Source organism: Orcinus orca, chromosome 19 (genome assembly GCF_937001465.1).
Source record: "Orcinus orca chromosome 19, mOrcOrc1.1, whole genome shotgun sequence".
Classification (NCBI taxonomy): domain Eukaryota; kingdom Metazoa; phylum Chordata; class Mammalia; order Artiodactyla; family Delphinidae; genus Orcinus; species Orcinus orca.
The window spans coordinates 2,705,055-2,732,023 of NC_064577.1; the positions used below are offsets into that span (position 1 = coordinate 2,705,055).

General features: G+C 40.3%; 1 protein-coding gene across 4 annotated transcripts in view; it reads left to right on the forward strand.

Moving 5' to 3' along the window:
* MYO1D (myosin ID) overlaps positions 1-26,969 on the forward strand; it is a 348,576-nt gene that overhangs the window by 224,737 nt on the left and 96,870 nt on the right. For all 4 annotated transcript variants that reach the window (XM_004267185.4, XM_033423458.2, XM_033423459.2 and 1 more), the window contains exon 21: positions 18,494-18,648. In XM_004267185.4, coding sequence (XP_004267233.1) covers positions 18,494-18,648 — 155 coding nt within the window. The remainder of the gene's footprint in view (positions 1-18,493; positions 18,649-26,969) is intronic.

Sequence of the window (26,969 nt, forward strand, 5' to 3'; positions counted from 1 at the left end):
TCACGAAGCCTGTTGAATTGTAAAAAGATCTCATGTTGCACTTAAAGACTATTACGCTGTAAATGGTAAAGGACAAAAGAAGAGTCACATCCTGGTGGGCCATGTCTGGCAAACACAGGCCTTAGGATATGTGGAAGCATGTGGGTGGTCGTTGCATTTATGCCCCATTTTAACAATAGCACCCACCCCAGTGGAGTGTTGAGGCCTGAAATGAGATGCATGTAAACAAGTCTGAAGTAATGCATGTGAAGTCCTTAGCATAGTCCTTGTCACATAGTAAAATGCTCAGTAATTATCAGCTCTTAAACCCCTTGCAGACCGGCAGTCCCAGTGCCTGTGGACAGCAGAGGGGTGGGATAAAGTCAGCCCTCAGCATCCTCACTGTTTATTCTGTCCTCTTGCTTGTCCTTCTGCCTGGAGTGTTCTCCTCCCAGATAACTGCCTGGCTCCCTCACTTCATTCAGCTCTCTGCCCAGAATAACTTCCAACGGGTTGTCTAGAAGCATCCATCCTATCCCTCTCTACACCTTTGTACTGCTACTATATTCCTCCTCATAGACCCTGTCACCACTGTCACCTTATACAGTTGTTTACGCTCTGGCTCCCCCTACTCCCTATTAAAATACAGACTCCATGAGAGAAGGGCTGTGGCCATATAGTAGGTGCTTAATAAATGGGTATTGATGAATGCACTGGAGGGGTCAGGACTGGTGACAGGGAAAGCAGTTCAGAGGCTGCTGCTATAATCCTGTTAAGAAATTACAAGGGCCTGGGCTTCCCTGGTGGCACAGTGGTTGAGAATCTGCCTGCCAATGCAGGGGACACGGGTTCGAGCCCCGGTCCGGGAATGTCCCACATGCCGCGGAGCAACTCAGCCCGTGCGCCACAACTACTGAGCCTGTGCTCTGAAGCCTGCGAGCCACAACTACTGAGCCCTCAAGCCACAACTACTGAAGCCTGCGCGATTGGAGCCCGTGCTCCGCAGCAGGAGAGGCCACCGCGATGAGAGGCCCGCGCACTGCAACGAAGAGTCGCCCCCACTCGCCGCAGCTAGAGAAAGCGCACGCACAGCAGTGAAGACCCAACGCAGCCAAAAATAATAAATAAAAATATAATAAATAAACTTTAAAATATATGTTTAAAAAAAAAGGAAATTACAAGGGCCTAAACTCAAGCAAGGCTATTTAAAGGGGTCAGGGGATCTGGATTCAAGAGCTATTTAAGTGGTAGAAGGCCTTGGGCATCGAGAGGAAAGGGTCTAGACTCATAGGTTTCTTTCTTGAACAACTTGGGTAGGCGGTGATGGTTACTCACCAAGATGGGAAATGTGGGGGGGGGGGGAAGCAGAGATGTGGTAGGAGAGGGTGGAAATAAATTCAGTCCTAAATGGAGTTCATTTGAGGAGTCTGAGGAAAAATGGAGAGGCCCGCTAGACGATTAACTGTCTAGAGAACAATCCAGAATAGAGACAGATTTGGAAGCCGTGAGTGGGTGGTAGCTTAAACCGTGAGTGTGGATAAGAGCATCCAGAGAGGGTGAGGAGAGAAAGGGGAAATTACCAGGAGAATAGGGCTTTTAAGGCTACGATGAAGGGTAGGGCTTTGATAAAGAGGAACACGTGGGAACCATCGGAGTTTCCTGAGCAGAGTGCCCTTCGACCTCATCTATACCTTTCACTTTTTGTCCTCCACACATGCAATAAATTGTGATCATCTGCTGCCTGCTGCGGCACTGCAGCCCTGTGCTAGGTGCTAGAAAGAAAGAGGGAAGAGACTGCCTCTGCTTATTGTTTAGTGGGTGAGGCAAACAGATACAGACATCACCGCAGGACAACTCCTCACGCGCTACAACAGAGCAGCATGAATTGCTGAGAGAGTGTGGAGGAAGGGTGGACATGGTTTCTCAGACAAGGAAGAGTTTCAGGGAGTCATAAGTATATACAAACACTTGTGCACTTTTCTGTACAGAGTACCTGGGGCTTTTTTGAGATTCTTAAAGGGATTTGTGAATGACTGCTTTTGGCAACGCAGAGCGACAGATTTTAAGAGGCCTGCAGAGGTTGGTCGTTTAGGAAGCCAATCCTGACAACGTTACCAAGTTTGGACGAACTGGGAAGTGGCTGGTGAAATAACTACCATCCAGTAAATACGCTTTGGGGCTTGGGACACGGTGCCACTGGTGGTGCTGAATTGAAACAGGGCCCCAAGAAACACAGTGGTTAAGGCAGGGTAATGAGTTTCATCTTGGTTAAGTCAAATATGTGGTCCCCATGGGCCCTCCATGGGACCCCTGTCTGAGTTTTCCCCAGACGGGCCAAATACCCATCTGGCACTGCAAGAAGTGTCTAAGCTGACGTTCACATTTGAGAATTACCAGTATCTTAAGGAGAGGGAAGCTTGCAGCCCCCTCTCCCGCTAGGCCCGCATTGTCCACTCCTGCTATATATGCCTCTTGGCTGCCCAGCTGCACCATGAGCTCACTAAAGAGAAAGCCACGCTTTCTAATGCATCCGCGTGCGTGATCTAGAACAGAGAGTTGGAACTTCCAGTTCTGGACAAGATAGAATAGATGTGTTTCTCCCTATCCTCCTCGCTAAATACAGCTAAAAACCCTGGACATCATCATATAAAACAAACGTTAAGAAGACTCTGAAAGGTGGAGAGAAAGTGAACGAGCTCTGGACTTTAAGACTTGAAAAGCAACATGGCAGTGAGCTCCTTGGGATTTCTTTTTGTCTCTGTACATCCCAGACTGCATTGCTGGAGAAGCCCCCTATCCAGATGGACACAGACAAGAAAAGCTTGCTCTCTCTTGCCAAAGGACCAGGAAGTGGGCAGCCTATTTGACAACAAACATTCTCTGGAAAAACACCTAGGAGGTTTGCAGGCCCCCCTAACTTCCATCAGCAAAGGCCTCATGGAAAGCCTGGACCCCTACCCTTGCCTGAAGGGAAGAGGTACCCTTCCCCGTCCCCACTGGGGTGGCATCAAAGAGGCCCAAAGGGAGCCTGGACTTGCACCCCCCCAACCAAGGGAAAGGGTGGTGCCCCTTCCCCTCTCCATAGAGTCAGGGGAGGTCAGGGGAGGGGCTAGCTTTCCACCCGCTCCTGGTGGCTCTAAGGTGCCTCTCATACTCCCCAGCAGGGTGGTATTGGGGAGCCCACGTGGGGCCTGGACTCCCACCCTGCAGTAGAGCATCGGTGCCTCCTTCCCCTACTGGTCCCTTTTTAGCAGAAGCCTGACAGAGTAAAAGATTTACATTAAATCCAGGGTCTCATAACATAATACCCGGAAGGGCCAGGATGTGATCAAAAGTCACTCTTCATCCCTAAAATAGAGCAAAACTAGTCTACATGGATTCAACTTGCTGACAAACATAAGGAAAGGAAACCTAAAATTTTGAGGGAATAATCTCTGCATTGAGAGGATCATTAATTTGTAAGGTTAAAAAAAAATTCAATGAAAAGACCAATAAGGAAAGTAACTTAAGTTGGTATTTTAAGAGAGAAAAGAAAATAAATTCAAAATCATATAAAGCTTGATTAGTAAAACAATTAGCTCTGTAAAATGATAATTCGACTGTCTAAGATGAAGTTATGTAATGGTTTTACCTAAATCAATGGTCGTGTGTGATTAGAATCTCTTGGGGAGGTTCTAAAAACTATAGATGCCCAGCCCCATCCAAGACCAACTAAATCAGAGTAGCCCCACTGATTCTACCATGCAGCCGGGGTTGAGAACGTTGGCCTAAATGAACCATAGGGGATAAATAGAATGTAAGTGGAGAAATTTTACAACTTTTGCATAGTCAGAATAGACGTGATGGAGTTTGTGTACTGAATGTTGCATGCTCTTTCTAAAGAAGGGCCCTCTTGGGCCATTTATCTTGCTTCATACACCCTTGTGATGAATCCGGTGATCTGGTCCCCAGCCCACAGCGATAAATCGGAAGGAGTAATTAAAAGGGAGTCCGTCCCTCGCAGGCAGGCATATTGATGGTTGCAATGTATGAAAACTGAAAGTACAGGAGGGCTCTGAGGAGATTTAGTTTCGTTCTACTAGATGGCTTGGTATTAAAAACTTGTTGGAGTGATTTCTTGAGCTGTCTCCTCAGAGCAGTCTTTTTGGAATTAAAGTTCAATTTTTCAAGAAACTACTGAATACCGAGCTGCGAGACAAACCCTGGAACTCAAACTGCCAATAATCTAGGAGAGAGACCTCCGATAGGCCTGTCTGAGATTTTTAGCGAAAAGAAAACAATTAGCCATGTGGCTGATACCCATGAACTGGCAGGTTCTAACCCCCTTTCTAGTAAGGAATTTGACACACTTAATCTAAATATGAAAAAGTCAAACTTGCGCGCCACAAATGAGGTACTTGCACCAAAAGGGAAAAATGACTCAAACGTTTAAATTAATAAAGGAGGCTGTGGCAGGCCCAGATTCCTGGGTAACTCTCTCTAAAGGAATTTGTATCGTAAAGTACAAAGTTCATTTGTGATGCGAACGTTATCTAGGTTGTAAATTTTCTTCTTGATGGTGCCCTTAATCCCTGCCAGGATGAGGAATATTTGGAAGAAATTGGAGTTGAATATGGAGATGTCATTTATTCAGTGCAGTTAGATGGGTTGATACTGGAAGTTTATTGAAGAGTTTTTCTGGGTTGCTTTCATGAAGCTGTTAAAATCAAGGGTTGAAAGGCCTTATCGATACATCGTAGAAACTTAGCCCTTTTGTCAGTTGATTACAGTGATCTTCATTGACCTGAATAATATTGATCAATAGTACTAGGCTTATAACTAAGTGCTTGTGCCTAAAGTTGATTAAACTGGCTTTCAGACAATTTTTTTGTTACTGCTCATGGCATGTATTTTGTAGAAAAGGGTCTGTTTCACCATTAGAATGTCATGTGCTTTACACACACAGGCATGATTTTTGGAACATGTGGTCCGGGGGGGTATGGTCATAGGAACGCCAGTAGCCCTGAAGATGCATCTGTTTTAAAGCACATTTACTAATTACTGTTCACCATGACAACTCTGAATCCTTAAGAAAGTAAAAGAATAATTTTATAATGTTTAATGAAGCTGGAAAATATTTCTGAAAAAGAGTGTGTTCTTACATGTTCTTCCAACATGGTAAAATTTTTTTTAAATGTTTTCTTGAAAGTGGTTTTTGTTTGTAAAGGCATAAACTCTTAGTTATCCTGAACTATGCATTCTTTCCATGACACATTTACAAAATTAGGATTTCTCTATTTTCTGGTCACTATTGCTGCATAACAGTTTACCCCAAACTTACAGCCACCTCCTTTTTATTATGGTCATAGGTTCTTTGTTTGTTTGTTTTTTTTTTGCGGTACGCGGGCCTCTCACTGTTGCGGCCTCTCCCGTTGCAGAGCACAGGTTCCGGACGCGCAGGCTCAGCGGCCATGGCTCACGGGCCCAGCCGCTCCGCAGCCTGTGGGATCTTCCCGGACCAGGGCACGAACCCGCGTCCCCTGCATCGGCAGGCAGACTCTCAACCACTGCGCCACCGGGGAAGCCCAGTCATAGGTTCTTTTAGGTCAGGAATTCAGAAAGGGCAAAGCAGATGGCTTGTCTCTGCTCTGCAATATCTGGGGCCTCAGATGAGGAGACTGGAAGGTTGGGGGGTGACTCAAGGGCTGAGAGCTGGAATCATCTGAAGGCTCATTCACTCGGATGACTGACACCTACGTGGGCTGGGAGGACTTGAAGACCGGGGCTACTGACTGGAGAGCCTTATGAGCCCTTTCGGAGATTCTTGGCTTCCTTATGGCATGGTGGCCGCAGGGTAATCAGGCTTCTTATGGGGGGCTTAGGGCTCAGAGCATGAGCGTCCCAGTGAACGAGGCAGAAGCTGCACCCCCTTTCTATGACCTAACCTCGGAAGTCACACAGCATCACCTCTTTGCATTTTATTGGTTAGAAGCAAGTACTGTGATCAGCCCAGATTCAAGGGGAGGGAACAGAGACCCCCATCTCTCAATGGGAGGAATGTCAAGGGATTTATGAACAAGTTTTAAACCCTCCACAGTCTACCCCTTCGTCAAAAATTATTTTCCTTACTCTGACATTCAAAATATACTCACCCCCACCCAAGATGCCCCAAAGTCTCATCCCCTGATGTCATCAGGTTCAGGGTTGTGGTCCAGGATCTCATCATGTAAGTCAGTTTAGATGCAGTTCCTCAACTAGAGTTCCTTCAATCTGAAGACCTGTGAAACTCAGGTCCTTAAAAGGACAAGTTATCTGCCCCACATACCCAACATACAATGGTGACACAGGGATGGGATACCCCACTAGACACTCCCCATTCCAAGAGATGGGAAATGGGAGGCACCTAATAGTCAAGGGCCATCTGTGTTTGAAACTAAGCAGCCTTCTTGGTCTGCTTCCTGCCCATCAAAGGTTGGGGGTCCAAAAGCCTCTGCACATTTTGTAATGTCTCTGTCCCTTTCAGTCCAACCTGATACAATTCCTTTGAAATCTTGGTGGACTTAACTGTGCATCAGTTTATAATCCACTAAAACCACACCCACAAACCTCTGCAAGATAAGCTGTCCTGTACCTGGGGCTCCTTATGGGCTACTATGGGACAAGGTCCCTAAGACTCTTAAGAGCCCCATTGTTTAATAGAGAAAGGCACGCCCTGGAGATCTTTAATCTGCCTGGAAGTTTCTATGCAACACTGCCTTAGATCTTTCCGAGGTTTTGACAGAGGATTTTACAGTCCCGCTCTGGACTTGATCATTGCCCTGAAACCGTTTCCCAATTTGAGAATCATTTGCCATCTGGAGAAGCAAGTGCCGGCTGCTTTATATTTCCTCTAAATTTTGCCTGAAAGCTGAACCGTTCTGTATTAAGATCATCTCTCTCCTCTCACATGTTTTCATAGACAGCAAGAAGCAGCCAGATGGCATTTCCAGTGTCCTGTCTAGAAATCCTTATCTAGATCATTGAATTTGTTAGGGACGTTTTCTGTTTTCTACCTTCCCATAGTCAACAGTGTTGTCAAATTTCCTGCCGCTTTGTATCAAGGGTCCCCTTTCCTCAAGCTTGAAATAATATTTTCCTTGCTTCCCTTCAGGCCCTTGTGACTACCTCCTTAAAGCCCATCGTGATTCCACCAGCAGGCTCCTCAAGGCTCTTCCCGCTGCCACCCACTTCCCAAAGCCAGTGTCAACTGTTTTAGTACTGTGTTCCAGCAGCACCTCGCTGCTTCCAAATTTTGATTCCAGTCAACTATCGCTGTGTACCCAACCACCCCAGACTTAGTGGAGTAAAATAAATGACCATTTTATTAGTTTTTTTAATTTTTATTTTGTTTTGGAGTAGAGTTGATTCAATGATGTGTTAGTTACAGGTGTACAGCAAAGTGATTCAGTTATACCCATACAAGTATCCTTTCTTTTTCAGATTCTTTTCCCATTTAGGTTATTGCAGAATACTGAGCCCAGTTCCCTGTGCTGTACAGTAGGTCCTTGTTGGTTATCTATTTTGAATATAGTCGTGTACCACCATTTTATTAGGATCATGGATTCCACGGGTCAGGAATTTGGAAAGGGCACAATGGGGCCAGTTCACCTTTGTTCCACAATACCTAGGGCTGTGGTTGGGAAGACACGAAAGCTGGAAGTTACTCAACAACCGAGGCCTGGGATCATTGGGACCCTCATATGCTCACTCTTCTGGCGCTGGGGCTGGGAGGGCTCGTACCAGGACTGCTGACCGGAGGGTCAACCCTTGAGAGGCTTGAGATCCTCACGGCACAGTGACCTCAGGATAGAGCCACCCCCTACATAGTGGCTCAGGGCACAAGCATTGCTTCCAAATGATGAGGGATAAACTCTTATTTATCCCAAACTCTGCATTATTTCTATGACAGATCTGCTTCGCTAAGATCTCTGATTTATAGCTAGTTGGGCCAAGGAGAGAGAGGAAGAGAAGGAGGAAGAAAGAGGGAAAGGGAGAGGAGAAGGGAGATCGGGAGAGACAGATGAACAGAGAACAGAGAGACAAAGCAAGAAATAAAATCACCAGGCATCCTACAGAAAGTCGGAACATCTGTCTTCCAAGCTTCTGAATGGAAAACAGAATGAACAGTATGTTCTCCATCGTCGAGCAGCCAAATCAATTTGTTAATTGAGATCAAAAGAGCATAAATATTATAACTCTGCCGTCAAACCAAAGAACTGAAGTAGGGAATAGAAAATCCCAAAGGCCAAGTGTATATATCACAATACAAGCAGATACCTGAAGAAACTAAATGATTTTCCTACAATTTTATGAAAGCTCTTTGTGTTTTAAGCACATCCCTGATTGGGGTGGGGGGCAGCCCCAAGTTAGTGAAGTCCCTTGGAGGTGTTTGCAGAGAGCACTAACCACGGAAGAGAAGAGATCCCCCCACTCAAGAAGACATGGAGTAGCTGCTTCCTGGGAGTAAGTCTGGAACAAGAAGGCCCCAGAGTGAAAACTAGCCAGGAAGCCCTGTAAAAAGGCATGCATTCTCCTCCCTGGTCAGACCTGGATGGCTTTAAAGGAGTTGATCACCATTATAAAAGATTAACTCTTTTCAAAGTCACAAGAGCTCAAGGGCTCGTGGCCTATTCCATTATTAGAGAATTTTGTCATAAAGTATCAGGGCCTCTTCTCGTGATTCCCACATTCTCCAGAAGGCTTCAGTTTTTTGAAATTGTTGTTTGGGATCCTGGAATTTACTGCTAGCATTTTGAGGCCCCACAGTTTTCAGTGACAAAGCTTGTGCACACACGTACAGATGCAGACAGAGAAATAAAGATAGAATATGAAGCAAAAGAGACAGCAAGCACAATTTGAAAAGATACTTGCACCACAATGTTCACTGCAGCACTATTTACAGTAGCCAAAACACGGAAGCAACCTAAATGTCCGTCGACAGATGAGTGGATAAAGAAGATGTGGTACATATATACAATGGAATATTACTCAGCCATAAAAAAGAACGAAATAATGTCATTTGCAGCAACATGGATTGTCACACTGAGTGAAGTAAGACAGAGAAAAATATCATATCACTTATATGTGGAATCTAAAAAAATGGTACAAATGAACTTATCTACAGTACAGAAATAGAGTCACAGATGTAGAACACAAACTTATGGTTACCAGTGGGAAAGAGGGGAGGAAATTAGGAGATTGGGATTGACATATGCATACTACTACATATAAAATAGATAACTAATAAGGACCTACTGTATAGCACAGGGAACTCTTCTCAATACTCTGTAATGACATAAAAGAATTTTTACAAGAGTGAATATATGTTTTAAAAAAAGACAGCAAGCAAAATGACTTGTGGTTACAGTGGACTTTGGGGAAGTATTAACCCTGTCCCTGTTCTTGTCCTACAAAGTTAGGCCGAACCTAATCCAACAACTGTGGGGTTATAGCCTCAACATAATTTTTTTTTAATTATTGAAAACTGGAGATTAGAAACCAAGGATTATCTGTCATTAAGAGAAATCAAATGAAGTTAAATTCTGTTGCAATGAATCTTACTATGAGAATAATATATAGGCCACCAAAAAATAGTTTAAATTCCAAACCACCTATTTCAAGCAATTTGAATAAACCTATATTCTATTATTATCATATTTTAAATAGTTCCTTTAAGATTACCATTATAGCATTTGTCTGATTTGTCACCTTGAAAGATTAACTATTTTCTTTGTAAAATTCTCATAATCCTAATGGTACAATTCATGAAAACAGAGAAAAGATAAAGAGAAAATTCAGTATTTTGTGAGTTTGTTCTTACTATCGTGGACCTCTGGCTTTCTAGGTCCAAGTAATGAGCTAATCTTTTTAGCTCTCAAAAGCTAAGTAAGCCAATTTGACTTACAAATATAGAGCTAAGTCTTAAAAAAGAACATTCAGAGGAAACTCTCTGGCATGTTGGTAATGTTCTGTATCTTGATTTGGGTGTCAAAACTCATCCACCTAAACACTTAAAAGTCTGTGAATTTTACTGTACATAATTTATACCTCAATTTTTAAAATCCTATTTGACTGATGGGTCAAGGTGTATGGAGTATTTTGGTGTGAGTAGGGTCATATGTTTTAATTTCCAGTTAATTCTTTTCTTACCTGCTATTTATAAAAATAGTAAAAGATAGACAGTATCTATTAACATACTTAGTCTCTGTCATTTAAAAATTGTATTAAAAGATCCAGGCCAAAGTCTCCATGCTCAGTCATGATACTTGTTTCTAGTCCAGTAATAACTTTTCTACAGGGGAGGAAGTCTATTCTCTCCTTTATCCACAATGCTTTGCTGCCAAAGATTACCAGTGGTTAGAAAAAAGTTAAAACTAATATTGTAGGGTTGATATGATAATAAATACATTTGAGTATTTACCAACTTTCTATGGAGAGAGATACTGTTTTATTTTTATTTATTTATTTTTTATTTTTTATTTTTTTTTTTGCGGTACGTAGGCCTCTCACTGCTGTGGGCTCTCCCGTTGTGGAGCACAGGCTCCGGACGCGCAGGCTCAGCGGCCATGGCTCACGGGCCCAGCCGCTCCGCGGCACGTGGGATCTTCCCAGACTGGGGCACGAACCCATGTCCCCTGCATCGGCAGGCGGACTCCCAACCACCAGGGAAGCCCCGAGATACTGTTTTATATACCGTGGAATACTGTAAAATAAAAACAGTACAAGGACACAACTTCATACTTGCCTTTAAAAAGTGAAAGCTGTCAAGCAAGGAGATAATTCTAGTGGGACAAACACACAGATGACGCATAAATGTGACCTATTAATCAGCTGAGCGATATGGATGCATTTCTTATTAGTGAACCATCCTTATACCTGTGAACCGTGCCCTCATGGTCATGGCGTATTAGCCTGCTGAATTGAGTTTGTTAATTATTTTGAATATTTGTGTCTGTCCTTGTGAGACTGGTCTCTAGGGGTGTGTGTGTGTGAAAGAGATCTTCATCAAGTTTTGCTACCAGGATTCAATGAAATGAGTCGGGATGGTGTCTGTTTATGTTCTAGAGCATTTTCCATAGCGTAGGAATCACCTGGGACTTGATGGCCTATACTACCATCGTCTGTGCCCAGGAACATTTAGGAGAGTGTTTTCTGCCAACATAAAAAAAAATTCCCCTAGTTATGAATTGATTCTGATTATTTCATCTTTCTTTGAGTCAATTTTTAGTAATTTGTACTTTCCTGTAAAAGCATGCATTTCACAAAGACTTAACTTACTAATAGGAAATTACAGATGTTATTCTCATAATTTCCAAAGACATCCCACCTTTTCTTAAATCTCTTTCTCATTCCTCATGTTAGATATCTGTGTTTTTGCCTTGTTTTTTCCTGATTAGACCCTGACAAGGGTTTGGTTCTTTAGTGGTCTTTTCAAAGAACCAGCTCTTGGGTTTATCATCTATATTGTTTTTCTCAGTCATCGATTTCTGATTTTATCTTCACTAATTTTTACCTTGATAGATTTCTTTTGCTCTTTCTCTAGGTTTTTGGTATTTAATTTACTTCCTTTATTTCTTATTTAATAACAGAAGTATTTAAGGCAATGTGTTTTCCTTTGATTATAGCTTTGGCTGCATCCATGAATTTTGATGTAAAATTCTCTTTCTCATTAACTTCTTCATTGTCTGTAGTTGCAACTATAATCCAGGAGTTGCCTAAAGAGATACTTCCTTTAAAAAATTCTCAGTGATAAGGTTGTGTTGTTAACCTTTATATAATTTCTAGTTTTACTGCACTGTGATCAGGGTCAGTGCATATCCTACTTTTTGTAATTGGGGAGAGGAATGTTACTTTTGGCCCAATACATAATACATATGTGTAAGTGTTTCAGGGACCACAATACATGTGTGTAAAAATTCCATGTAACTGATAATCAAATACGTTGACTATTCAGCCACTCTCCACACTCATTTGCTTTTTGCCTGCTTGAACTGCCAACCACTGGGTCGTCCACTAAAATCACAACTTGGTCCATTTCTTTTGTATAAGAATAATTTTTGCTTTGTATGTTTCAGTACCATGTTATTCAGTGCATGGAGACGGTGGTTTTCATTTTTTGCTATATTTTTGTCAATATAAAACGAAGAAGTTTTGTTTTTTGCCTTGGATTTTGCTTTGTCTGTTATTACTATTCCCATCCCTAGTTTCTTGCTGGTACGTCTTTGTCCATCCTTTCATTTTTGTTCTGTCTTTCTGTTTTAGACGCATCTTTTATAAACAGAGTATAGTTAAATTTCTTTTTTGACCTAATCCGTGACCCGTTTTCCTCCAATAAAAGAATTGTATCCCATTCACATTTCTTATAGAAACGGACAAATTTTGTTTTCTTAAATTTGATTGTGTTATTTAAACGCTTTCCATTTTTAATACTTCTGTGCTGTTTCCTTTTTTTTTCTAGTTGCTATGTTCAAGTTTTATTTATTCTCTTTTTACTAACGATTAGAAAGTAATAACGTTCTTTTTACTTGTCTGGTTATGTTCACTGTTGGATCCTCCATAGGAGGAGGGTCTAGGAGAATTGAGTTAGATTAGCATCAGAGATTGTATCTGCCCTGCTCAAAGCTTCAAAACCAAAGAAGAGGAAGGTTTAGATTTATCATAGCATGGAGATCTCACAGATTATGAAAAATAAGAAGGCAACTAGTAGGGGGAAGAAGCCCTGATAAGGAGTTTCACTTTTGTTCAGAGAACTTACTTGTGTGTTCTGGCTGCCCGAAGATAACTGAGGTAGGATCCCTTCCCTAACTAATGTATTTGCATACAGTGCCTCCCTCGGCATGGTACTTGTGTAAAGATTTTCAGATTTCGCTGGCATCTCTTCTCTTAGAGTGTAAAGACCCTTGAAGGCAGGGGGTTTTGCTTATTTATCTTTTTATGCCTCTGAGTTGCTCCTATTTGATCCTTGCCACAATCTTATGAGGTAGATGAGGCACCTAGTAGGATCCTTATTTTGCAGAAAAGGAGACAGATGGCCTCCCCCAAAATTAAATGATTCGCTCAGGCTCACACGGTTGAATTGAGATGAACACGCAGGTCATCCCTTACTCCACTGCTTTTTCCCATCTAGCATCCTGTCTCCCAGAACACAAGAGACATCCTGGATGCTGTCTGTCCTGCCTTGGTGACAACAGGATCTTAATCTTTCATTATCTGTGCAGCAGAGGAAAGTAGGTGCTGTGTTCCCTCTTTTCTGCTGGGACTCTGGCATGCACATAGGCCTGAGAGCACACGTGAAGAATTCCTATGCCCATCCAGGTGAAGCCACTCAGGCAGGGCGGAATAGGGAAGGGCAGGAAGGGAATTCCACACCCCGAGGTGGGAAGGTGGCTGAGAAAACAGTCATAGGCGCCTCTGCTCTAGCCCGACAGCATCCAGGAAGGGACCTTCTATCTGGATGGTTTCAGCATTCACTGCTGAATCGGTCCCTCTCCCCGGACCCCTGCAGCTAATGTTCCTGGGATATGCAGGCGGAGTTAGTGCTGTTAGAATTCTCATTTTATTAGGCTTTAATCAAGCTCTCCTGTGAAGTGCTACATAAATTTCATTTTGAATTTTGTATATAAAGTAAATGAGAGAGAAGGATCATAGACGTAACATGTTTTTTTAAACGAAAATGATATTTTTAATTTACTCATATAAAAATCATCTGGGGGTGGGGGAGGGAAGGATTGGGAGTTTGGGGTTAGCAGGTGCACACTAGTGTATATAGGATGGATAAACAACAAGTTCTACTGTATAGCACAGGGAACTATATTCAATATCCTGTGTAAACCATAATGGAAAAGAAATGAAAAAGAGTATATATATATATAACTGACTCACTTTGCTGTACAGCAGAAATTGACACAACACTGTAAATCAACTATACTTCAATAAAATATTTTTAAAAGGAACTTTAAAAAAAGCCAATGTACACCAAACCAAACCAAAAAACAAAAAAAAAGTCATCTAAGTGTCAGAAAGATTGATACATTCTCTTACCCATGGCCTCAGAAAACCCATGATCTAACGTAGGTTTGTGAAATGATTTCCAACTCCTTGAATATTTTCCCTTCTCTCCGTTGAGCGCTGACCCTGGTATTCTTTAAAATCAACCTAAGAACTCACCTCCTATGAAAATTTATTTATGTGACATTTAGGGATACTTATTTTTACAGCTTATGTTCATTTGTACATGTTATTTGGAAAAGCCTACTGTGATAGAAAGAACATGGGTCTGGGTCAGTCTGCAGGCCTGAGTTCCAGTTTCAGGGTCTGCAAATCAGCTAACTTCTTTGAGCCTCAGTTTTCTTATCTGTAATATAGGGGCATGAGACTAAATGATCTTCCGAACGTACGAACTGTTAAAGTGTTCTTCAGTTGTTGGGTATTTGTCTCTTCCACTCATCCAACTGGATCATGAATCCCCCTAGAACAGAGATTATACCTTCTGCATCTTTGGTACTTCCATCCCCACCCCCAGGCTGCCTGGTACTCTGCATTGCCCCCAGTGGGTATCCTGTCAATGCTGATTGCCAGACTGACAGCACCTGTGGCAGCCAGGAGGTGGCACTTTGGTATTTTCTGCAATAGAAGAACAAACCACTGCACAAGAAATCACTCGGGTTTCTGCTTTATTGACCAAGGTAGATCTAGGGATCAAAATAACCAAGGAGCTATATTTTTTTAATTTACGTATAAATAAATAAAATTGGCTTTTGGTAGTGGTGATTGTATACAGGTCTGTGCGTCTTAATACACGCACAGATTTCTGTAACCACCACCACAATGAGGATACAGAGTCATTCCATTACCCCCAAAAAACTCCTTTGTATCAGACGCCCCCGACCCCAGTCCCTGACAACTATATTCTAGAATATCACATAAATGGAGTCGTGTAGTAGGTAACCTTCTGAGACTGGCTGCTTTCACTCAGCGTAATGCCTTTGAAAATAAACCGTAGTGATGCATATCACTAATTTGTATGATTAGTTCATTCCTTTTTATTGCTGAATAACATTCCATTGTATAGATGTATCACAGTTTGCTTATTCACCTATTGATGGATATCCTGGTGCTTTCCAGTTTGGGGCAGTTATGAATAGAGCTGCTGTAAACATTCACGTGTAAGTTTTTGTGTGAACATAAATTTTTATTTCTCTGGGATAAATGCCTAGGACCGAGATTTCTGGTTCATGTGGTAATTCTATGTTTAACTTTTTGAGTCACTGCCGAACTGTTTTCCCAGCGATCGTACCATTTTACATTCCCACCAACAATGTGTGAGAGTTGATTGTTCTACGTCCTCTTTGGTATTGTCACTTTTGTTGTTGTTCTTCTTCTTTGTTTTTATTTTGGCCATTCTGATAGGCTTGTGGTGATATCTTGTTACAGTCTTAATTTGCATTTCTGTAGTGCCTAGTGATGTTGAGCACCTGTTTGCCACCCATAGGTCTTCTTTGGTGAAGTGACTTCACAACTTTTGCCCATTTTAAGTTGACTTGTTTGCTCTCTTGTTGTTGAGTTTTAAGAGTTCTTTATATATTCTGGACACAGGTCCTTTATCAGATATATCTCTGCAAATATTTTCTCCCAGTCTGTGGGCAGTCTTTCCATTCTCCTACCAATGTCTTTCTTAGAGAAAAGTTCTAAATTTTATGAAGTTTAGTTTAACAGATTTTTTTTTGTCTTTTATGAGTTGTGCTTTTGGTGTCATTTCTAAGAAATCTTTGCCCAATCCAAGGTCACAGAGATTTTCTCCTGTGTTTTCTCCTAAAAGTTTTATGGTTTTACATTTTACATTTAGATCTATGACCCATTTTGAATTCATTTTTCATGAGGTGTGAGATTTAGGTCAATGTTTATTTCTTTTGGCATGTGGATGTCCAAACGTTCTGAATTACCCAAATGTCCAAAGTATCCTTTCTCCATTGAACTGCCTTTGCATCTTTGTGAAAAATCAATCGGTCATACTTGTGTGAGACTATATCTGACTCTCCATTCTCTTCCCACTGATCTATGTTTTTATCCCTTTGACAATCCTTTTGACAATTACATTGTCTTGATTATCGTAGCTTTATAGTAAGAAAATCAGCTACTGTGAGTCCTCCAACTTTGTTCTTTTTCAAATTGTTTTGGCTACTCTGGTTCCTTTGCCTTTCCATATACATTTTAGAATCAGCTCGTTGATATCTACCAAAAATTCTGCTGGGACTTTGGTTGGGATTGCATTAAATCTATAGATCGATTTGGGGGAAATTGGCAGTATTCAACAATATTGAGTTTTCCAAACCATGAACACATTATTCCTCTCTGTGTATTTAGATTTTCTTTTATTCCTGTCATCAGCATGTTCATTGGATTTCTTTCATCAACATTTCATAGTTTTCAGCTTACAGGGCTTACACACATTTTGTTATATTTATATCTAAGTATTTTTGGTTTTGAAGTTGTGTATGGTTTTGGTTTTAAATTTCTGTTTCCAGTTTTTCATTGCTGGTATATAGAAATATTTTTGTCTGTTGACCTTGTGTTTTGTGACCTTGCCAAAGCCACTAATTAGTTCTGAGAGCTATTTTGTAAATTCCTTGGAATTTTCTATATAGATGATCATGTAATCTGAAAATAAAGTCATTTGTTTCTTCCCTTTTAAACTGTATGCCTTTTAATTTATTTAAACCTGCCTTAAGGCACTGGCTAGGGCTTCCAGTATGAAGTTGCCCAGCAGCAGTAACAGTAGAAATCCTTACATTGCTCCTGATCTTTGGGGAAACCATTCAGTATTTCACCACTTTGTAAGATGTTAGCTGTGGCGTTTTTGTAGATGTCATTAATAGGTTGAATTCTCTTCTAATCCTGTTTGCTGAGAGATTTATATCATGAATCGATGTTGAATTTTGTCAAATGCTTTTTCTGCGTCAATTGATATGATAGGTTTCTTTTTTATATATCTTTATTGGAGTATAATTGCTTTACAATATGTTAGCTTCTGCTGTATAACAAAGTGAATCAGCTATAAGTATACATATATCCCCATATCCCCTCCCTCTTGCGTCTCCCTCCCACCCTCCCTATCCCACCCCTGTAGGTTGTCACAAAGCATCAAGCTGATGTCCCTGTGCTATTCAGCAACTTCCCACTAGCCATCCATTTTACATGTGGTAGTGCATATGTCATTGCTACTCTCTCACTTTGCCCCAGCTTCCCCTTCCCCGTGTCCTCAAGTCCATTCTCTACGTCTGAGTCTTTATTCCTGCCCTGCCACTAGGTTCATCAGTACCGTTTTTTTTAGATTCCATATATGTGCGTTAGCACACAATATTTGTTTTTCTCATTCTGACTTAGTTCACTCTGTATGACAGACTCTGGGTCCACCCACCTCACTACAAATAAGTCAATTTTGTTTCTTTTTATGGCTGCGTAATCCATTGTGTGTGTGTGTGTGTGTGTGTGTGTGTGTGTGTGTGTGTGTGTGTGTGTGTGTATATATGCCACATCTTTATGCATTCATCTGTCAGTGGACATTTAGGTTGCTTCCATGTCCTGACAATTGTAAATAGTGTAGCTTTGTGTTTTTTTTTCTGTTGCTATGGTGGATTACATTGATTGATATTTTTCATACAAAACTAGCTATGCATTTCTTAGATTAACTCCACTTGGTCATGATGCATTTTTGTTTTTATGTATTTTTGGATTTGATTTGCTGATGTCTTGGCCATTCTAATTACATCCATGTTCATGAAGGATATTGGATATTGGTTTGTAGTTTTCTTGTACTGCCTTTGTCTATTTTTGGCATCAGGACAGTGCTCATAAAATGAGTTGTGAAGTGTTCCCTTCTCTTCCGTTTTCTAGAAGAGATGTGGAGAATTGGTGTTATTTCTTCTTTAAATATTTGGTAGAATTTACCAAGGCAATCATCTGAGCCTTCTGGAGTTTTCTTTTTTGAAAGGTTCTTAACTACAAATTTAATTTCTTTAATAGATATAGCAGTATTCAGGTTATCTATGTCTTCTTGGGTAAATTTTGGTAGTTTATGGCTTTCAAGGAATTGTTTGGTTTTGTCAAAGTTGTTGAACTTATGTGCATAAGGTTGTAAATATTCCTTTATTATCCTTTTAATGTCTATGTGGTCTGCAGTAATAGCCCCTCTTCCATTTCTGATATGGGTAATTAGGTCTTCTCTCTTTTATTCTTTCAGACTAGAGATTCAGCAATTGTATTTATCTTTTGACAGAACCAGCTCTTTGTTTCATCGATTTTACCCTATTGTTTTTCTGCTTTTAATTTTGTTAATTTGTGTTCTTATCTTTATCATTTCCTTTCATCTGCTTGTTTCATGAAGCTCGATAAGGATTAATGTCATCAGAGTTACTGAGTAGAACCATTACAAACTGTATGTTTAAATTCATTCTTTTGAGAACCACCCTTACAGTTTCCATGCCTTGTCTCTTTGCAGTTGACTGGTCTGAGCGTCTCCAATGGGAAGGACCAACTGGTAGTGTTCCATACAAAGGACAACAAAGACCTCATCGTCTGTCTCTTCAGCAAACAGCCAACCCACGAGAGTCGAATTGGAGAGCTGGTTGGAGTCCTGGTGAATCATTTCAAGAGGTAAAGTTTGATTTTTGTTTAACTAAGTTGAAAATATATGATATCTTTCATCATAATTCTCACTGAACTTGTTTTGTGCCAATTTTAGTGTACTAAGTTATTTTCCTTCTTAAGGAAAACTTAAATCATCTGTTTCCCAGAAGGCAAAATTAGCATCCAGCCTTCGTTTCAAGATTAGGGATGATTGTCTACTTTTCCAGCCTCCAGCTGAACCAACAATGAGAGATTTCCCCAGTGGTGATTTCTTCACTGCCAATCCAAATGTAATTAAATCCAAAAGACAGAAAACTTACTTTATATTCTTATTGTCACAGCTTCTCATTTACCCCACATATAATCAGTTAGAATAGCTACTATGAATATAAACAAATTAGAAGGCAGGTTTAGGATGACATGTAAGTCCACAAAGACTAAAAGGATTTTTTTTTTTTTAATAAAGTGATTTATTTTCTCACAATTCTGGAGGCTAGAGTTTGAGATCAAGGTGTCTGCAGGGTTTGTTTCTTCTGAGGCCACTCTTCTTGGCTTGTAGATGGCCATCTTCTCTCTGTGTCTTCACATGGTCTTCCTTCTGTACATGACTGTGTCCAAATTTCCTCTTCCTTCAAGGATACCAGTCATGTTGGATTAAGACTCACCTTAATGACGTTATTTTGACTAAAGGGATTCTGAAGAGGCAATTACCTCTGCAAAAACGTGGAGTCATGAGGGAACGTGGCATTGTCTGAGAACTTCATAGTAGCCCTAGGCGATACCTGGGGTAGTTGTTTATGTCTGTGTAGTGAACAGTGAAGTGAGAGATATAAAAGGGGAGCAGACCCTGATGGTGATGGGGACCAGTGAATGGATCATTTCAAGCAGAGAAGTGACTTGTCTGGTTATTTATTAGAGTTGTTTTAGAGATGGGGTTTCTCTTCCCAAAGGAGGTCATGGAGTATTTGGAGTTGGGTGTTTCTCTGACTCCAAACTCAGATGTTCTTCCCGTTGTGGCACACTGTCTCTGCCACCCCACCACCCTGATGCCAGAAGGAGACCACTCCTCCAAACTCAGGGACTGAGAAATGAGCCCAGTGTCCAGTTCCTTTTCTTCCTAAAAGACATTTACTAAGTTGCCAACAGTAATCTAGTTCCTCATGAGTATTTCTTTTCCTTTAAGTTTAGACATAGCTTTTCTCTAAACAAAGGCATATTTAGAATCTGATGTCCGCACGTATAATTCTACTGTGTTCCTTTTTACTGATAAATGTATGGAGTATAATTTTAAAAGTGAGCTGCACAGGCCATTTATTTTATGTTCTTAAACCTTGTATCCTAGATCAAAACAGATCTTTAAATATCTTATATAATTAAATGTTTTTAAATGCTATAAATAAAATAATGTTTCATGGTCATCTGGTGGGAAAAAATAAGATCCAGCTAAGGAATTACCAAAAGATAATAATAAACATATAGGCCTTTGAAAAATTCCCTTCCATCTGCCAAATAATTATAAAGTAAGAGAAATACTGAAGAGTTTAGAATGGAAGGGAAAGACATGGAGAAGGCATCTCTACAATAAAGTCTGTAACTCAAATAAACAGGCCTGTTTTCCTCCTAATATGTAGTTATAGCAAAGTATGGATAATCAAAGGGATTTTAATCTTTACCTTTCATTTGGATGCCTGTAGTAATAGTTTTTGCCTGGGAAACTGAAATATTTTTTCTCAGTCTGAGTCCTTGTTTCTCAAATTCTAACCACTGTTAAATGCCTCCACAAGTGGTGGAAATATGTGAATCTGGTTCGAGAATCCATCAACTGCTTTCTTTTGCTAGCATGTGTTCTAAGATACATTTCTATCTCGAATATATGTAAGAATTTTTTAACATCTTTATTGGAATATAATTGCTTTACAGTGGTGTGTTAGTTTCTGCTGTATCACAAAATGAGTCAGCTATATGCATACATATATCCCCATATCCCCTCCCTCTTGCGTCTCCCTCCCACCCTCCCTATCCCACCCCTCTAGGTAGTGACAAAGGACCAAGCTGATCTCCCTGTGCTATGCAGCTGCTTCCCACTAGCTATCTGTTTTACATTTGGGAGTGTATATATGTCCATGCCACTCTCTCACTTCGTCCCAGCTTACCCTTCCCCCTCCCCATGTCCTCAAGTCCATTCCCTACGTCTGCGTCTTCATTCCTGTGTTGCCCCTAGGTTCTTCAGAACCTTTTTTTTTTATATAGATTCCATACGTATATATGTGTGTTAGCATACGGTATTTGTTTTTCTCTTTCTGACTTACCTCACTCTGTATGACAGAATCTAGGTCCATCCACCTCACTACAAATAACTCAATTTCGTTTCTTTTTATGGCTGAGTAATATTCCATTGTATATATGTGCCACATCTTCTTTATCCATTCATCTGTCGATGGACACTTAGGTTGCTTCCATGTCCTGGCTATTGTAAATAGAGCTGCAATGAACATTGTGGTACATGACTCTTTGTGAATTATGGTTTTCTCTGGGTATATGTCCAGTAGTGGGATTGCTGGGTCGTATGGTAGTTCTATTTTTAGTTTTTTAAGGAACCTCCATACTGTTTTCCATAGTGGCTGTATCAATTTACATTCCCACCAACAGTGCAAGAGGGTTCCCTTTCCTCCACACCCTCTCCAGCATTTATTGTTTGTAGACTTTTTGATGATGGCCATTCCGACCAGTGTGAGGTGATACATCATTGTAGTTTTGATTTGCATTTCTCCGATGATTAGTGATGTTGAGCGTCCTTTCATGTATTTGTTGGGAATCTGTATATCTTCTTTCAGAAATGTCTGTTTAGGTCTTCTGCCCATTTTTGGATTGGGTTGTTTGTTGTTTTGTTATTGAGCTGCATGAGCTGCTTGTATGTTTTGGAGATTCATCCTTTGTCAGTTGCTTCATTTGCAAATATTTTCCTCCCATCCTGAGGGTTGTCATTTCATCTTGTTTATGGTTTCCTTTGCTGTGAAAAAGCTTTTAAGTTTCATTAGGTCCCATTTGTTTATTTTTGTTTTTATTTCCCTTTCTCTAGGTGGTGGATCCAAAAGGATCTTGCTGTGATTTATGTCATAGAGTGTTCTGCCTGTGTTTTCCTCTAAGAGTTTTATAGTGTCTGGCCTTACATTTATGTCTTTAATTCATTTTGAGTTTCTGTTTGTGTATGGTGTTAGGGAGTGTTCTAATTTCATTCTTTTACATGTAGCTGTCCAGTTTTTCCAGCACCACTTATTGAAGAGGCTGTCTTTTCTCCATTGTATTTTCTTCCCTCCTTTATCAAAGATAAGTTGACCATATGTACATGGGTTTATCTCTGGGCTTTCTGTCCTGTTCCTTTGATGTATATTTTTGTTTTTGTGCCAGTACCATACTTTCTTGATTACTGTAGCTTTGTAGTAGAGTCTGAAGTCAGGGAGCCTGATTCCTCCAGCTCTGTTTTTCTTTCTGAAGATTACTTTGGCTATTTGAGGTCTTTTATGTTTCCATACAAATTGTGAAATTTTTTGTTCTAGTTCTGTGAAAAATGCCATTGGTAGTTTGATATGGATTGCAGTGAATCTGTGGATTGCTTTAGGTAGTATAGTCATTTTCACAATGTTGATTCTTCCAATCCAAGAACATGGCCTATCTCTCCATTTGTTTGTATCATCTTTAATTTCTTTCATCAGAGTCTTATAGTTTTCTGCATACAGGTCTTTTGTCTCCTTAGGTAGGTTTATTCTGAGGTATTTTATTATTTTTGTTGCAATGGTAAATGGGAGTGTTTCCTTAATTTCTCTTTCAGATTCTTCATCCTAGTGTGTAGGAATGCAAGAGATTTCCATGCATTAATTTGGTATCCTGCTACTTTACCACATTCATTGATGAGCTCTAGTAGTTTTCTGGTAGCATCTTTAGGATTCTGTATGTATAGCATCATGTCATCTGCAAACAGTGACAGTTTTACTTCTTCTTTTCCCATTTGGATTCCTTTTATTTCTTTTTCTTCTCTGATTGCTGTGGCTAAAACTTCCAAAACTATGTTGAATAATAGTCGTGAGAGTGGGCAACCTTGTCTTGTTCCTGATTTTAGTGGAAATGGTTTCAGGTTTTCACCATTGAGAACAATGTTGACTGTGGGTGTTTCATATATGGCCTTTATTACGTTGCGGTAACTTCCCTCTATGCCTACTTTCTGGAAGGCTTTTATCATAAATGGGTGCTGAATTTTGTCAAAAGCTTTTTCTGCATCTATTGAGATTATCATATGGTTTTTATCCTTCAATTTGTTAATTTGGTTTATCCCATTGATTGATTTGCGTATATTGAGGAATCCTTGCATTCCTGGGATAAACCCCACTTGATCATGGTGCATGATCCTTTTAATGTGCTGTTGGATTCTGTTTGCTAGTATTTTGTTGAGGATTTTTGCATCTATGTTCATCAGTGATATTGGCCTGTAGTTTTCTTTTTTTGTGGCATCTTCGGTTTTGGTATCAGGGTGATGGTGGCCTCGTAGAATGAGTTTGGGAGTGTTCCTCCCTCTGCTATATTTTGGAAGTGTTTGATAAGGATAGGTGTTAGCTCTTCCCTAAATGTTTGATAGAATTCGCCTGTGAAGGCATCTGGTCCTGGGCTTTTGTTTGTTGGAAGATTTTTAATCACAGTCTCAATTTCAGTGCTTGTGATTGGTCTGTTTATATTTTCTATTTCTTCCTGGTTCAGTCTCAGAAGGTTGTGCTTTTCTAAGAATTGGCCAATTTCTTCCAGGTTGTCCATTTTATTGGCATATAGTTGCTGGTAGTAATCTCTCATGATCCTTTGTATTTCTGCAGTGTCAGTTGTTACTTCTCCTTTTTCATTTCTAATTCTATTGATTTGAGTCTTCCCCCTTTTTTTGTTTGATGAGTCTGGCTAATGGCTTATCAATTTTTTTTATCTTCTCAAAGCAGCAGCTTTTAGTTTTATTGATCTTTGCTATTGTTTCCTGCATTTCTTTTTCATTTATTTCTGATCTGATCTTTATGATTTCTTTCCTTCTGCTAACTACGCGTTTTTTTGTTCTTCTTTCTCTGATTGCTTTAGGTGTAAGGTTAGGTTGTTTATTTGAGATGTTTCTTGTTTCTTGAGGTAGGATTGTATTGCTATAAACTTCCCTCTTAGAACTGCTTTTGCTGCACCCCATAGGTTTTGGGTCATTGTGTTTTCATTGTCCTTTGTTTCTAGGTATTTTTTGATTTCCTCTTTGATTTCCTCAGTGATCTCTTGGTTATTTAGTAGTGTATTGTTTAGCCTGCCTGTGTTTGTATTTTTTACAGTTTTTTTCCTGTAACTGATATCTAGTCTTATAGTGTTGTGGTCAGAAAAGGTACTTGATATGATTTCAATTTTCTTATATTTACCAGGGCTTGATTTGTGACCCAAGATATGATCTATCCTGGAGAATGTTCTATGAGCACTTGAGAAGAAAGTGTATTCTGTCGTTTTCAGATGGAATGTCCTATAAATATCAATTAAGTCCATCTTGTTTAATGTGTCATTTAAAGCTCGTGTTTCTTTATTTATTTTCATTTTGGTTGATTTGTCCATTAGTGAAAGTGGGTTGTTAAAGTCCCCTACTATTATTGTGTTACTGTCGATTTCCCTTTTATGGCTGTTAACATTTGCCTTATGTATTGAGGTGCTCCTATGTTGGGTGCATAAATATTTACAGTTGTTGTATCTTCTTCTTGGATTGATGCCTTGATCATTATGTAGTGTCGTTCTTTGTCTTATTTTAAAGTCTATTTTGTCTGACATGAGAATTGCTACTCCAGCTTTCTTTTGATTTTCATTTGCATGGAATATCCATTTCCATCCCCTCACTTTCAGTCTGTATGTGTCCCTAGGTCTGACGTGGGTCTCTTGTAGACAGCATATGTACAGGTCCTGTTTTTTTATCCATTCAACCAGTCTGTGTCTTTTGGTTGGAGCATTTAATCCATTTACATTTAAGGTAATTATCGATATGTATGTTCCTGTTACCATTTTCTTAATTGTTTTGGATTTTTTATTGTAGGTCTTTTCCTTCTTTTGTGTTTCCTACCTAGAGAAGTTCCTTTAGCATTTGTTGTGAAGCTGCTTTTGTGGTGCTGAATTCTCTTAGCTTTTGCTTGTCTGTAAAGGTTTTAATTTCTCCATTGAATCTAAATGAGATCCTTGCTGGGTAGAGTAATCTTGGTTGTAGGTTTTTCTCTTTCATCACTTTAAGTATGTCCTGCCACTCCCTTCTGGCTTGCAGAGTTTCTGCTGAAAGATCAGCTATTAACCTTATGGCGATTCCCTTGTATGTTATTTGTTGCTTTTCCTTTGCTGCTTTTAATATTTTTTCTTTGTATTTAATTTTTGATAGTTTGATTAATATGTGTCTTGGCGTGTTTCTCCTTGGATTTATCCTGTATGGGACTCTCTGTGCTTCCTGGACTTGACTATTTCCTTTCCCATATTAGGGAAGTTTTCAATTATAATCTCTTCAATTATTTTCTCAGTCCCTTTCTTTTTCTCTTCTTCTTCTGGGATCCCTATAATTCGAATGTTGGTGTGTTTAATGTTGTCCCAGAGGTCTCTGAGACTGTACTGAAGTCTTTTCATTCTTTTTTCTTTATTCTGTTCCATGGCAGTGAGTTCCACCATTCTGTCTTGCGAATCACTTATCCATTCTTCTACCTCAGTTATTCTGCTATTGATTCCTTCTAGAGAATTTTTAATTTCATTTATTGTATAGTTCATCATTGTTTGTTCGCTCTTTAGTTCTTCTAGGTCCCTGTTAAACGTTTCTTGTATTTTCTCCATTCTATTTCCAAGATTTTGGATCATCTTTACTATCATTACTGTGAATTCTTTTTCAGGTAGACTGCCTATTTCCTCTTCATTTGTTTGGTCTGTTTTGGGGTTTTACCTTCCTCCTACATCTGCTGTGTATTCTCTGTCTTCTCATTTTGCTTAACTTACTGTGTTTGGGGTCTCCTTTTCACAGGCTGCAGGTTTGTAGTTCCTGTTGTTTTTGGTGTCTGCCCCCGGTGGGTAAGGTTGGTTCAGTGGCTTGTGTAGGCTTCCTGGTTGAGGGGACTGGTGCCTGTGTTCTGATGGTTGAGGCTTGATCTCTTCTTTCTGGTGGGCAGGACCATGTCTGGTGGTGTGTTTTGGGGTGTCTGTGACCTTATTATGATTTTAGGCAGCCTCTCTGCTAATGGGTGGGGTTGTGTTCCTGTCTTACTAGTTGTTTGGTATGGGGTGTCCAGCACTGGAGCTTGCTGGTCGTTGAGTGGAGCTGGGTCTTAGTGTTGAGACGGAGATCTGTGGGAGAGCTCTCGCCGATTGATATCACATGGGGCCTGGAGGTCTCTGGTGGTCCAGTGTCCTGAATTCGGCTCTCCCACCTCAGAGGCTCAGGTCTGACACCCAGCTGGAGCTGTCAGCCACACAGTAGTTCTGTGATCATGGACCAGGCAGTTAACTTCTCTGCGCCTCAGATTTCCTTTAGTGCAGCACCTCCTTGCCCCAGAGGCCCAGTCAGGTGTGAGGGAAGGGCTGTTGCTCACAGGCTCTGCAGGGAGGAAGCCGACGAGGCTGGCGCAGGACGCTTTGAATATACGTAAGAATTTTAAATGTCTTTACAATTTATAAATGGAAGGAAGAGAAGACTGTCAAGATACTGGATTTTTTTTTTTAGTTCCTTTTTTTAATCACTTCTTTGTGTGTTTATTTATTGGCATATAGTTGAATATAGGGCTGTGCCCTAAGAATACAAGGATGGTTATCCATTAGAAAGGTCTGTCTATTCACATAATAGTTCATAATAGAACACAAAAGTACTATTGGATGAAATTGAATATTTATTATTCTTCATAAATCTTCAGTAAAATAGGAATAGGAACAAAAAAGAAGCAAACCTGCAGCTGCCAGCCATAATCATTAGAGCAGAAATGGTAACAGGGATCCACCCAGAGCACCTTTGGGCTAAGGAACTTCTAAGTCATGCTGACCCCAGTGTGTAGAAGGTGAAGAGGAAGGACAGAGTCAGCCCAGGGAGGAAGTGGCCGCAGGCAGAGGCTGCTGCAGTTTGGAGAGAGGATGACGTGAGGTCAACAGCCTGAATTGAAAGTGTAGGACAACCCTAGCGTGGCAACCTCACCTCTTCTAGGGCTGCATTTCAGCACATAACTGCCCCCACTCAAAGCAAATAATGAGCTGGAAAGAAAACAGCAAGAGAACTGTGCACGGGCAAGACGAAAATAAGGAGCAAAGGAAACAAGGAAAGCCATATGAAGAGAAAAGGAAAATAC